This window comes from Chelonia mydas, chromosome 4, assembly GCF_015237465.2.
Source record: "Chelonia mydas isolate rCheMyd1 chromosome 4, rCheMyd1.pri.v2, whole genome shotgun sequence".
NCBI classification, from domain to species: domain Eukaryota; kingdom Metazoa; phylum Chordata; order Testudines; family Cheloniidae; genus Chelonia; species Chelonia mydas.
Genome location: NC_057852.1, coordinates 13,339,910 through 13,354,396, shown reverse-complemented (window position 1 = coordinate 13,354,396; position 14,487 = coordinate 13,339,910). Strand labels below are relative to the sequence as shown.

The window sequence follows — 14,487 nt, the reverse complement described above, 5'->3', positions numbered from 1 at the left end:
TCATTTACTCTTTCAAATATTGTGATAATTAAAGGAGAGATTTAGTAGATCTAATGTACCCATGTTCTGATTACCATCGAACAGTTAAATTTACCAAGAAATAATATCTGAATAAGGAAGGGAGAAGGAAGAAAAATTCCACAGTCTACCTTTCGAAAGGCTGCCATAAGAGGCGTTATCTTTCTGTTATCAGCAGCATCCACATCTGCTCCAGCTTGTACCAGTAGCTGGACAACATCTAGATGCCCACCATTTGCTGCAAGCCACAGTGGAGTATTCCCCTTCTTATTCCGTACATCAATGTGAGCTCCCCTAAAAAAAAGCAAATTGTTTTGACCAAAAATTGAATCATGCTTTGAGAACAAACAATACACAGGATCTGTATAATTAGGTCATTACCTATTTCAACTAACCTTTTAGCATTAAAATACTGCATTTTATATATGTTTGGAATGGAGATGTTCCGGTTTTTAAAATTGTTTCTTGACCTTCTGAATCATTATAATGATATAAATATTTACACTACGCATGCCAACAGTCAGTATGGTAACCTGAGAGCATGCCAGAAATCCAGACTCAGGCACTATCTCTGAACCTTTGTTTATAATTGCAGGTATATCTCAAGTTGTGGTCAGGCTTATAGGAGGGGCTTGCTGACAGCTGTTTCTATATGCCTTCTACTGGTCTATTCATGAATGTGCATTGGTATCTACCTTGGAAATGGCTGCTAATGGGAGCATATTCACAGTAACAGTGAATATTATAAGATGGAGGGTTCAAAAGATACATCCCTCAACAATGAGGATGCAAGGAAATATTAAGATCTCTGATCTGAGTCTTAGGTCTAAGCATGGTGAGGAAGAAAATACATGTTAGGGTCTAATACAAAGTATAAGCTAAAATTACTCAATGTTACATCTCCTGTGAAATAAAGAAAAGTAAGATAATCAGCATTCAAGACCCTTTAACAGCACAGCTTCAAATATGGTACCTGCTAATGAGAAGCTCACAGAACTTGTAGTGCCCTTTGTCTGCTGCTATGGTTAAAGCTGTATCTCTCGATGAGGGTACTGGAGGAGCATTAACATCTGCACCTTTGTCCAGAAGAACTCTGCCTACCTCTGCATATCCACCCGAGGCAGCTTCCATTAATGGTGTGAGACCAGTCTAGGTTGAGTAAGCAGGGGGAATGAAAGAGTTAGTTATTTTCTTTTTTTCCTGCCCCCCAGCCCCCTTTTTCACTAAAAGCCAGGAGTAACTTCAGCTTGCAGCAAAAAGTTCTAAGTTCAAACATATGCATTTCCATCATTACCTTGCAAGCCACGTTTATATAAACTGTTACCAACATTTAAAAGGAAAAAATAACATCACCTGCAGCTGGCCAAGAGTGTGGACCATGCACTATGTTATACTCTGGAGACTAAACATGCTTTGGGGGACAAATCCTGGACCTGTGCTTTGCAGCACAAAGAGGTGGAGAAGTCCTTGGCTATCACGTTACTAGGCTTTTTACACTAGCCCAACCAATCTTGTACAGGTTTGGGCATGAGGAGCAGGTAGCAAAGAAGGGATGTTCTGCTGTGGAGCTCATGTAAACAGGTTTTTGTATGGGGAGAGAAAACCTCAACTGCAGCAACACCTGTACTGATGTCTACTGGGTGGGGAGGGAAGGGAGATAGTCAGACTAGTCTTGGAGGGGAGAAACTCTAATCTAACAGTTGGTATAGAAGCAGATCCTGCAAGTTTAAACTCTTAACTTATGTTCCATTTAGTGGGCAGAGGGAAAGGAGGCAACTTTTGACCTGATCACACCTATCTTCATTCCTTGGTTGACAGCTCCTTTTCAATGCTGACTGCCAGGGACACTGTGGTAGGTCAACTGATGTAGCTGTCTGGAATATTGACTGTCAGCTGAGAAGCCTTTTCTCTACTGTCATCCTCCACCCCAATGGCTGCCAAATCTGGCAAGGAGAGGAAATGCCAAGTGAAGTCACAAACTCTGTCCCAGGCAGGGGGAGGGATTTGATGGCTGCAGAGTTGCTGCAGTGCCTCGTTTACAGGGTGCACACCTCAGGATTCCATTTCGCCTCCATGGCTGTGGAAGCCAGGCAGAAGGTAGAGAGTCAGGCCACGAACATAGCTTGGGTTAAGATCAGCTTTTAATTTTTAAAAATATGAAGGTCTCAAGAAATTTAATATAAAATGATTAAGTGTAAGATTTATCATCATTCTGATGCTTGTGATTATCTGAAGATTAAATAAAGCTCCAGAAGCTAAAACAAATGTTTTTTCTTTACTGTACACACAATGGGTGTATGTCTGTGTGTAAACAATCAGTAACCTTAAAACAAAGATATTTCTTTTCTTTTAAATAGCTCTATTAAAACTCAGCCTCTTCCTCGGCGGTTTCAATAGGTGTGCGTGCAATCTATAAGCAGATAGTTACTACATAGGAAATACTTATTTTCCCTCTTTTCTTAACTTCCAAGGGGGAAAAAGTCACGTGAAACATAGAACTACGTTCTTAGTATAAATCTGCTTAGCTGAAAGACACGTATCTCATCCTGCTCCTTACCTTAGCTCTGTGCTCGACATTAGCTTTTCTGTCAAGCAGTAGGCTAACCACTTCAGTTCTTCCTTGGAAGCAGGCCAAAGTCAAGGCAGTATTCCGATTGGTCTCTATCTGGGCATTAATATCAGAACCCATGTCCAACAGTAGCTTAACAGCAGCAGTGTGCCCATTCATAGCTGCCAACATTAAAGGAGAAATGCCCAGTTTGCTACCAGTTCTGGGGAGGGGGAAAAACAAACAAACAATTTTAATTCTCATTATCATTGAAAAGGGTGATAGGAAAATTAGAATGTGAAAAATGAAAGTTCCCAAACTAGAAGTTATTCAAGTTGAAGAAGGCTGATAAAAGCAAGGTCTTCTACAATGTTTGCATTTGTAGGTATTATGTACTCTGCTTTTAGATTATTAGTTGTCTTATGAGGAAATTACTTTTTAGCAAAGCTAAGCATTTTGTTGAGTCATGCAATCTGAAAGATCAGGGTCAAGTACTTTTTCACCATGAAACAAATAATAACATTTTGAAAAGAAAGCTTAGTTACCGTTGGTAATTCTGAGCTTATTAGTATTAGCAGAAATGCAGCTCAAAATAGAAAAAAAGTGTATCCATACCAAACCTGAAAGTTTCCTTTCTCTAATCTCCCTGCAGCACTGGAAGCCTAACCAGCCCTGCTAACTCAAGATGATTATTACAGTAATGTACTGCAGAGCATAACAAACTTTGAAATGTACTGACTGACCCAAAAACCATATCACACTTCTCAGCATGTTACTGAAAACCTACCAAAGGTAGGCCATATCTGTTGATCTTATTACTCAGAGAAAAGCAGTTTTCAGGTAAGGATGGATATATTCTCTCATATGAAGGTCCACAGGTTTGTTATACTGATTTTAATCACTGTGTACATCTAGGGAGGGAGAAAGTGATGTTACAACTCCAGAAATCTATTATTAAGGCCATTCTCTACTACCAGAGAGACTAAAATTTGGAGCACCTTTCTCTCAAAGCAGCGAGTGTTCAATTTGGAAACCTGTAAGGATATACTAAATGATGACCATGTGGCCCCCTAGGAGATCTCCTCATGAGATACATGATTTATCTGGCCATGAGGCCTCTACCGCTCTTCAGGAAGAGTACTCCGACATTAGTGATAAACACTTTTTGCTTTGAAGACCCCATACAAAAACACCACATTAGTCACCACTGAAATACTCTGTGGTTTTCTGCCCATTTAACATAGGATGTTAACGCATAAAGAGGCCATTTGATTCGCAAGATGGTATACTGTGTTTAATATAAGTCTGGAGCTATCTGAAGGACTATTTTAAACCATATGAAAGGTATAATACTATGTTTCTATAGAATGCTGGAATTCTAAAACAGGATAGTGTGGCCACGTGAAGTGCCATGGTCCCTACACCACTAGATTTGAATGTCAATTATGTTTTTGTGTACCTCACATGGGAAATCTCTTCAGGTTAGCAGCGTGGAGCGGACCTTTTCCAAATACCTGACCCTTTTCAGCTGATCAGAGAAAGGGGGCTGGATGTCTTGAGGCAACCCATGTCCCAGAGAGACTTTCTGCAGTAGGCCTGATTCCTGACTGCACAAAACACAAAAATATCTACCCACGAAGAAGGAAGTAAAGACCAGGGTAGCTTGGTCTTTTTGAATTTAGTTGCCATGCCATACTCCATGAAGATGAGCAGGAGTACCAGGCACTGAGTTCATATATATTTTGGCCAGCCTGATTCTGCTTGACAGCTCTAATTATTCTGGGGCTGAACTAAGCATCTCTTTGTGGTCATGGTTTCAGTTTCTCCTCTGCAGCAGGAATGTCTGGAGTTGCTTGCCTACAAGGCAGGTCAGTATCATTAACCTCACCTTAGAGGCACAAAAAAGTGAAGTGTCGTCAGAGGTCACCCAGCAGCGTCAGCACCAGGAATAGAACCCATGGCTCCGGTATCCCAGGCTAACTCATGACTCACATTGACCCCCTTGCCTGCAGCTCTGAAGGCAGAAGGAGAACTGTCTGGGGTCTCCAGAGGCTGGGCCATACAACACTTCCTGCCAGTGAATGGCAGATCTTGTTCCACCCTCCAATGCTACAAGTAGGATGAAGACTCACTGGAACAGAACTGTGGGCCTCAGTATGGGAGAGAAAGTGACTTTATGACACAAAGCATGGGAGCTCGATATTTGAGACTAACTACTATAAATCTTTGTGAAAGAAAAATGGTACTGTTTATATTTTTAACAATTTCTATTATGAGCAATTTCCCATCCTGCTTTAAAGCTTTGATAATTGTCTCCTTTGCTCAGTGTCCCGGACAAAGTCATGCTATAGCAATATGGCTGCAAACAGAAATAAGGTCAGACATAGCAATGGTACTTACTTACTATTAGAAAAACCTTAAAATATAAAATAGTTTTAAAAATAAAATGGTGTACACTTTTTGGTACCTGGGCTGGAGAAAGAGAAGGGGGGGGGGGGGGGGGGGGGGGGGGGGAGAGGAAAATAAGAGAAAGGAGATGCTGTTTCTTCGTGAGTGATTGTTTCTTGTTTCAAAAGTATCTATACTCAAGTAGCAGACTGATCCAAGTCAGTAGGAGGATTTTCACCATAACCCAGAAAGGAGTGCTATAAGTTTGGTAGCAAAAACACGGAGAGTCGCTTGAAGGAAGGGGGAGAAAGGAATGGTAGTTAAAATGGTCTGGGTCTTCAAAAAGCATACTTGAACTGTTCTGGTCTAAAATGGGGCAAAAACTAAACCAATGACTAGGAAGACTATACATTTCTTTAAATATTGTATCAGGATTAAAAGCTCTAGGAATGAATTTTTCTTTCATACAGTCACCAAGTGAACTTTTATTTTAGATTTAACAAGCAACTATAAAAGCAGGGGAGTAGGGATGAAAAAGAGAACTTGCCTAGAATTGATTTCTGCACCAGCACTGAGTAGGATTTTGATGATGTTCACATAGCCACCAGAAGCAGCTAGACTTAGAGGTGTGTAATCAGAAACGTTCCTGTGCTCTTTGTTTGCCCCTCGAGCTAGCAGCAGCTCCACCACCTGCAATGTTACAAAATAAGTTACTTTTGAGTCTCTCCTTAAAATTGAAAACCTAACTGGAGAAAATGTTCTAAACGTATGAATACACCAAAAAGACGTGTCTAGAAAAAACAGGTCTCTGTTTTGAAAGCAATCCTTTTTAAAAGAAAGAACTTGAACTCTTCAACACCATGCCCCTACTCTCAGAAAAACAGATTATGGTTGCAATTATTTCTCCTAAATTTCATGGCAATAAAATTAAAAAATGTTAATAAAATACAAAGTTGGGGCGCTGTGGAAGTCTAGGCATCTTTGTCTCCCACACTAGGGAAAATAAATTTGCTCTTAATCTAAACCATGTAACTTGCAACCTGCTTCTACAGTAAGGGTGCCTTTATACATGGGTAAATTTCACTTCACCTCTTGTCTTCCCCCTGAACAAGCCAAAGACAACGGCGTGTCCTTGGTTCTCTCAGATTGGGCTTCAATATCTGCACCATTGTCCAACAAGATTTCGACAACACCAACATGACCAGCTGTTGCAGCCAAAATAAGCGGAGTAAATCCTGAAACAGAATAAAGAATGTTTGATTATCACCATCTATTTAAAATCATTAACAACTTTAGTTATAGCAATAAAAAGAAAGTTGGGTCACCATGAATAAAGTCTAAAATAAATGTAAAAGCATAAGTAATACCAGGTTCTAAGCATATAATTGTTTTGCTGCATTGTAGGATACTGGAGTTCATTCTAAATGGAACCCACATACACCAATATACTGAGATTCCTACCTTTTTTGTCCCGATGCTCAATATTAGCGCCTCTCTCTAGCAGTGTTTGTACTAATTCTTCATGGCCACCAGCACATGCAAGTGTCAATGCTGTGTCATGATTACTCTCCGTCTAAAAGAAAAAAATTACACATTTCAAAATAGCAAAATACATTTTTCTTCATTTTAAAATTCCATGGTCATTACTGCATGAAGATTTAAATGTACCTCCTTTACAAGACAAATCTTTTAAAAGCCCAAGAAATGTTTTCAATAACTCTAGACATTTTTCTTGTGAAACTAGCTATAATCTTGCTCAAATTAGATGTTAAGCTTCTAAATTCAGCTCTTTAAACAGGGCTTTTAATAAGCGTCTTCAAGAACTGTGATATATCATATTTTCTGCTAAACTGTTTAATCTTTAAAGGTCATAATGCCAGTCCTGCAATTTACACTCAAAATACAATATGCATTACAAATTGTTGCCGTCTAAGAAATGCATGGATTTGATTTTTAATTTTTACCCCCCTATAGCAAATCTACAAATAAAAATTCATTCTCATCCTTATAGCTAGTATTTCTGAAGGAACTACAGCATTAGGCCTTAGCAGCTGGAAAGCCAACAGAGGGAGCACAAATGAATTGGCAGGATTTATTTCTGGAGCAGTGCTAACATTATTGATAAACATAATAGAAAGGTTGGGAAGGGAAACATGAGGGTTGAAGTAAGTGTTTGACAAAAAGAATAAGCATAAAGTTGACAGGCAAGTCGATTTTGATTTCTAGTTAATAAGAGAATGGATTAGCTAGGCCTAGTGCATGAAAAATTAAAAAACAAATGTTTCAAATTTTATATTTACATTTTTGAAATCCAGGCCTATGAAGGTCCCTGTAACTTTTTTTGGAGGGTGGGAGGTTTCCTTGATTTTAAGACCCAGAAAAAGGATGACTTGAGAGGCTTTAAATTGCCCTCCTCCATTTCCCCCAACCAAGAGTGAAATCTTGGCCCAAATGTCTAATTCAGCACAAAAAGTTCCTATGTTTCCTTATTAATAGGAAGGTAAGAACTCAAAAAGTTGACATTTCCCAGAAATGTGCCATCCACAACTGTTGACATTTTTAGCTCAGCTTAAAACATTATACTAAACAACTGCAATCCTGGGAGCAAGGAGAGGTGAAGTAAGCTGTGCAGCCAGACTCAAAGTACTGACACATTGTGAAGACTTTCATTTCTTCAAATCAACTACTTTTCACTGAAAAACAAATCCTTTATTGCAATAGTTCTCAAACTCTGGTCCCCAGGAAACATTCTGAGCCCTGCAATGAGGTTAAGTGATAACTCTTACGAGAAAGTCCATCAACTGCTAGAATTACAGAACCACTGCCTTATTAATAATGCCACAGAATGAGCTTACAAATTATCCTAAATTTTGATCACTGGTAAACTAAGTAGGTTATGTGAGCAAGGGCGCAGGATTAAAAGCGGTTCTTTTAAAATTTAAATTTTACATGCTCCTGCTTTTAAAATTTTCTGATTTTTGTAGAATGCATCCACTGTCTCCAAGTAACCACTTCTATATTTCCTGTTATTTCTAATTATCTACCATCTTGGTATGATGCACTCATTCATGACGACGACATTACCTGTCAGGCCCATATGGTGGAGTGATGTATGTTTCATCAAATCCTCCCAGTGCCTGGTTAAAGAATTATCAGCTTATTCAACGGTGTATATGTGCCAAAAAAGAAAAGCTGTGGTGTTTGATGCAATCTTTTACTGAGACTGTGACAGACTTTTAGATGGAACACTTTATAAAAGGCAGCAGCCATCCCTCTCTCTCTCTCTCTCTCTCTTTTTTAATTTCTACTCTGACAGCAAAACCTTCTAAGACATTAGAAAAAAAACAGTTCCTGGCTGACATGTAGCAGAACAATGCAGCATAGGGCAGAGAAAACTAAAGTTTGGAACCAAGTTCTGTCTTCTGTTACCCAAGCTAGCAAGTACTGGGAATGCCACAGAGTTAGCACAACGTTAGCAACGGATCCCAATGGTTACAGAGACACTTATGTTGATTTGCACTAACCCTGCCAACCTAGGAGCCAGGCTGACGGGTTGTGAAGAGTTATTTTGCCTGCTGACTGGCAGAAAGCTGATGAAAAATATCTTGGGGTAAGATTCAAATATCTGTTAGATAACTGCAAGGATATTTCATCAGAAAATTTATCACTTAGTATCGCACAAACAAGAGAAAGTGAAAACTAAATGATCAGTCATCGAACAAAATGCCTCCTTTTTTCCCACCTGTTCTGTAGCCCAGATGAGAACACATTGCAATTGTCCTGTTGGATTACGCAGGATTTTATATTCCACGAAATCTAGAATGCAACTAAATATAAATCAGAATTGTTTACTGATTGTGACTCATTCATTATGTAGAAGCAAATACCTTCACCACAATTATGCCGCACTGATTTCAGGCATACCTGTGCATCAATATCTATGGCAGGGTAGATCGGTAGCATGGCTGAAGGAGAAATGATAGGACTTGGAGCTGGCGTCTGAGGTTGGGAGACAGAAGTTGCAATGCTATGGGTAGGAGTGTTTGACATTGCAGATGCTCTTCCACTCACTGCTGTTAAACAGAATGACTACATTTAGTAAAAGTAAAATTTATTCTTCAGATCTGTAACATCACAATAAGTGAACAATGAAATACCAGAAAAATCTTGAATGCTTCTTTATAAATTATTGTATTTTGAAAATATATCACGTTTAAACCTCTAATTCGTTGGCCTTAAGAACTCGGACAACTTAAAAACTAATTTAAGAAATAGACAGTATGAGAAATGTGTGAATATTAGGTTTGCGGCATTTTCTGAAAGCCACTTTTAGAAAAAAAATAGCACTTTTTCTGATCAGACACTTTATTCAAAGAGGTATACGATTAACTGACTCAAAAATTCCATGCCATTAAAAGAAGACTGGAGCATAGTCAGAATAATTAGGTACTTACAGCTATATATTTTGGCTAACTACGGGTCCTCGAGTTCATATTCCAATTACAAGGCACTAATGCAAAATAGCAACAGTGATCGTGTGGAAGCTCCTGATCAGTCAGAATTGACCAAATATAAACAACTACATTACATGGGGGGAAAAAGATGAACATTTTTATAAAAATCATTTTGCCAATGGTATAGATTAAAAGTTCTGGCAAAGTAAAAAGAAAACCATCAATAAATACTATTTTTGCTATATCATATCAAAATGGCATTATTAGCATTTTGAATGCAATATTTTCCTAAAGAACCTTTTGCAGTCAAGATCTTCCAGTTTCTGGTAAAGCATCCTTTAAAATAATATGTTCTGTGTATACATTTTTAAAGGAATTAATGGATTTTTCTGTTCTCCTTTTTGATGTTAGTGAGGGTCTTTAGAATCTCACTGATTATATAAGAGAGCTATGAAAAGGAGGATATACAAAGTGCTGTCAAATGCACAAAGTAAAGGATTTGGAAAAAAATTCAAGTATATTTTTTGAATAATCATAAGTGTTATCTGTAGCTCCCGTAATCACAAAATTTAGAGAAATGCATTTTTCAAATTGATAGTGTTCCTTTACTACATACAATGGAGCAGCTATGCAGGAATATATAGTAACCCCTACTCTTAAAGTTTCTAACGTTTTAAAATTTGTTCTTGGAAGTGGGTTTAATAATTGGGAAAAGTGCTTGATCACCAGCCCTGCACACTGAAGTCCTTTATTCAGCAGTAACATCGTGGGCAGCAGTAATGCAACTTTCACCACAGCATCCCACCAACCTGACTGAGCCTCAGTCCAAAGAGGCCAATGTTTAATCTCTGTACTAACTCAATTCTTGGCCTTCTTGCTGAAACTGCCAACAAGGGAGACAGCAAATGTCAATTATGATAGAAACAAATGGAAGCCACAACTTATTCCATACAGACCCAATGAACAATCTTACCAGATAATAATGACTTCTGTTCACTATCAAACCAAGCTTTACTCATGAATTAGAGGTGGAAGTCTGTGCCAATCCCAAAGCCATCCAGTTATTAGTTCTTTAACTTTCACCTAAATAGCTAAATAATGGCAACGGGCATCTTTAATGAAGAGGAAATCAGTCTCCCATAGTACTTCATTACAAAGTTATCACTGTGTATGAACTCAATTACTGGCACAAGACTTGAACTCAAGATAATCGGGCCCAAAGTTGAGGTGCACCATATGACTGATTTCAAATTAAAGACAATATCAACACGAGTTGTGGTTTCAGGGAATTCTAGTTCAGGGAACATCATATCCAAAGGTTTCAGCCCAAGGTATTCATGTTCACCAGGAGTCTTTAAAAAATAAAACACTTAAAAGCAGCTCAGGTTCATTATCCCTGTTATATCAAGATGTTCTGTAAAAAAAAGAATGGCTGAGGTTTGATTTAGAACAAAAACCAGGAAATTCAGAGTTAGATCTCTTGCTCCATTCTTTGTTCATTGTATCACAGCACATGTGGGTCAGATACCGAAGTTTTTCTAAAAGCCAGCAAAACAAGAACCCTGAACTCTGAATTTACTGCCTTTTATGGATTTAAAAAACAGAACTTCTCAAGCAGCGCAAAGTATTTTAATTCCTAAAGTTAAAAGACAGCTTGGAAAAAGGTTTGATTCCCACCATATCAACATTTTATAAATGAACGATCTTTTTTGCCCAGTGGCACTGGGGGGGGTACAGCGTAAAGTTACAAGAGACCGAGTACTCAAGCTTGCTGCAAGGTGATGGGAATCAATGAGAAGTGAGTAATCCACACACCAGAACAAGAAAGTTTCCAATGCTGAATGTAATACCATAAAAGTTTTCAAAGGGTCGTTAAGAACCATAATTTCCTCTTAAGAAAAAAAAAAAAAACAGTTCCAAGTTATGAAATCTTCAAAGACATAAGAAGTTAGTATTGTGACCCACTACAAGAAAAAAGGCACGTTAGCTATTACAACTGACACCACCAAGGTTGTTAGGCCTACAAATTGACTGATGTTGAGAATTATTATATTAAATTGTTTTTAATTTAAGCCATGTACCATTTTTCACACTATTGTTGCTGCAGTGAGAATTTTTTTTTTTTTTTTTTTTTTTTTTAAGAAAAACCAACACCCCTCTTCCCACAAGAAACTTCACAATAGAGTTCATAAATGAACGGTTTATACGCATGCTAACACAGTACATCAGTTTACAATTCTTACATTATTATTTCAAATCTGCTGCAGCAATAACTAACTGAGAAAAATATATGGTTCATAGCTGTACAGTACATTTACTAAATGAAACAAAAGGTAAATGTGTTAATTTTTAGGTCTAACAATCATGAGGGTGGTACTCTAGGTGCCAGGAAAGCTCCTGATCAGGTTGAAATGGTCATTCAAGTGCATACCCCAAAAGGCAACCAACAAAAATCGTTTCATCTAAAGTGTTCTAACAAAGACTAAGAAGCATTCAATAAACTACAATGTCTCCATACTATCTTCCCAGCAGTGAACATGAGTACTTGGCCCACTTTAGTAAAGTTAAGAAATATTTTTAAATTAACTATTTTAATGAAGAGTTTTAACAACATCAGGGCACATTCTGTCATCATGAGCAAGCAAAACAAAATGAATTCCCTACCCACACCTCTTCTTTTTTTAAATTTTCTGACTGTGATGTGGTAAAGTACAGGTATCTGTTTCACTACTTAGGTGAACATCTACTGTAAGGCCACACACACTTCTTTCTCCTGTTGAGATGTAGGATTAAATTTTCAAAAGCATTAAATCTGATTTTCAAAAGTTACTTTTCAAAGTTACTTTGAAAGTTAATGAGTTAGGTTCTTAATCACTTTTGAAAGCAGCTCTCGGTGCTCTTGATAATTTTATTTGCCATGAAGACTGAAGGCACTGCAGTATTTCAATTTTTATATTTGATTTTCCTGTGTACTGCCATTAGGAGGTCTACTTAACTAATCTTTACATTGGACTCCTTTTCCAGATCTTAGATTTCCTCTGGACTTAAAGGAATGTTCCTTACAGTTGACATGTTTTCCCCACAAAAACACCAAGTTGTACACTTGTAAGATAAGTACTCCAAATATTGCAGGAGAGAAGTAAAAAAAGAAAAAAGTTCACAAGTATAAGTAAGTAGAGTGAAGGTTGTGTAAGATAAAAATCTGTTTAAGAGCAATAGGCTCTTATCAAATAGTTCATTCGGAAGGTAAGCCTGACATTTTAAAAAGGAATACATGCTCATATTTGAGAAATGTCAACGTTTATTTCTTTAAATAGCTAATATAATTGTCCCTCTTGACTCAGGGGATAATGCTATGCGCTTTTTTAATTTAGCAAGAAGGGGGATTCTTTTTGTGTCATAAGAATGATCATATTATTCATTCAGTTTCTTCAAAGTTTTGAAATTTTTTACACTACGCTGAACATTAGCAATTTTTTTTAGTGGTGTTCTCATTACTGGGCACACAATGCTATTCTTGTGCAGTGAACGTCCCTTGCAAAGGTTGAGGCATTCTTTCGTGCTGCACTGCTTTAATTTGAGATGTGAGACTGACAGCCAGATTTTCATTTGCTTTTTCTCAAATGGATTTTAAAATTGTTTAAGATCTTAATGTGACGAATTTGGTTTTCCGCATTTCAGGGTTTTCCAAATATTCTAGAAGAAGAGTCAAGTTTTCTGAATTTAAGATTAAAAAAAGATGTTCCTAGAATACATTTTTATGGATCTTTGCACACAATTACATAGGTCACTATATGCCTGAAATAGTAACTAGAAGGCATGTTGTGACTATGAATTGGCAAATATAATACCACTCCTAAATATTAACAGATCTATCACATGGAGCCTGAGAATCCATAACACGTCAATGTTCCTTATTTTACATTTATATTAGTTCTTTTCAGGGGCTTTTTCATGCATTTTTCCAGCCTAAAAGGTAAAACAGATCACATTACATACATTTCTTTTCCTGCAGGAAGTCCATACCTTTTAGTCAATGGACCAATAAAAAATGTAATTAAGTTGTGTTTACTGTTCCTTTACGCAGCAACTCCCAGAGCACGCCATCAATACACACCAAGAATAATACAGATATCTGTATATTATATATAATACTGATAGTGTAAATTAAAATGCTATGGCAGTAATTTGCTCTTTCCCATGGGAGTACATACTTCCAGGAGCATTTCTAGAAGTTACAAGAAATCTCAGGATTTTGACAAACTAGTCCAATCTAGAGTCTGTACTTACTGTGTAGCATTTGTCAAGTCATTTAATGTTTCCTATGACCCAATTTAGCCATTTGTGAACTGTAAATGCAACTTAATGATCTCATACGGATGTTTTGTGACGCTTACATTTATTGTTTGTAAAGTGTTTTGAAACCCTTGACTGTACAATGTGTTAATTTGCTTCTCTTTTCAAAGGTGTTGAAGGCAACACTCAATATGGAAAACTGCAAGAAATCTCCCAATAGCAGAAGAAGGGAGCAGAAGTGCAACAAACATCTCCCAATAGCAGAAGGCAGGGAGGTGTAACAAATTAAAGAGGTACTGACTGAAACTGAAATGCTTATTAAAAATATACATTTATAGTATTTACATGCTAATGAATTAATAGATTGCATATATAGCCTTAATAGCTAAAATGCGTTCATAAGTAAACTGAAGTGATTCTTATTCATCAGGATCTGAACTGAAGATTCATCACAACAGCATGAGAGATAATGACATCAACATCTCAAGTGGAAGCAGGGAGGTGTCCTTCCTTGCCTTGTCAAACTCTTGCAGGATGAACAAGAACCCTGACCTCAGGTCCTAGAGTAGACAAGTAAAAACTAAATTTTCAAATACATTGTTTTTTACATTTGTCATTTTAAAAACTGACTACATATTCTGTTATTTCTAGTCTACTCCTGAGAAATGCTGAAGACCCAACAATTGCCAACAGCAGCTGTGGGTATCTCTGATTTTTTCCATTGCTACCTTAATTTTAATTTCTCATTCAAAAAGGGGAAATTTTAAAAGTCTTTATCAGTTG

At 37.4% G+C, this 14,487-nt stretch overlaps 1 protein-coding gene and 1 long non-coding RNA gene across 10 annotated transcripts in view; one reads left to right on the top strand and one right to left on the bottom strand.

Annotated features, from left to right (window-relative positions):
- The window catches only part of ANKRD17 (ankyrin repeat domain 17), a 130,016-nt gene that overhangs the window by 25,965 nt on the left and 89,564 nt on the right, over positions 1–14,487 (bottom strand). For 6 of the 8 annotated variants that reach the window (XM_037896673.2, XM_037896675.2, XM_037896677.2 and 3 more), the window contains 7 exons: positions 8,879–9,027; positions 6,416–6,527; positions 6,044–6,189; positions 5,502–5,644; positions 2,576–2,789; positions 992–1,167; positions 150–312 (listed from right to left, as the gene is read on the bottom strand). In XM_037896673.2, coding sequence (XP_037752601.1) covers positions 150–312; positions 992–1,167; positions 2,576–2,789; positions 5,502–5,644; positions 6,044–6,189; positions 6,416–6,527; positions 8,879–9,027 — 1,103 coding nt within the window. The remainder of the gene's footprint in view (positions 1–149; positions 313–991; positions 1,168–2,575; positions 2,790–5,501; positions 5,645–6,043; positions 6,190–6,415; positions 6,528–8,878; positions 9,028–14,487) is intronic. The other 2 variants (XM_037896674.2, XM_043544597.1) reach the window with 1 other exon arrangement.
- LOC122465376 lies at positions 2,986–14,297 on the top strand. Of its 2 annotated transcripts, XR_006290175.1 has the most exons (5): positions 2,986–3,358; positions 3,811–4,808; positions 11,126–11,206; positions 13,875–13,997; positions 14,135–14,297. It is a non-coding gene; the product is annotated as an uncharacterized LOC122465376 (long non-coding RNA). The 2 variants fall into 2 exon arrangements; XR_006290176.1 differs by lacking the exon at positions 11,126–11,206.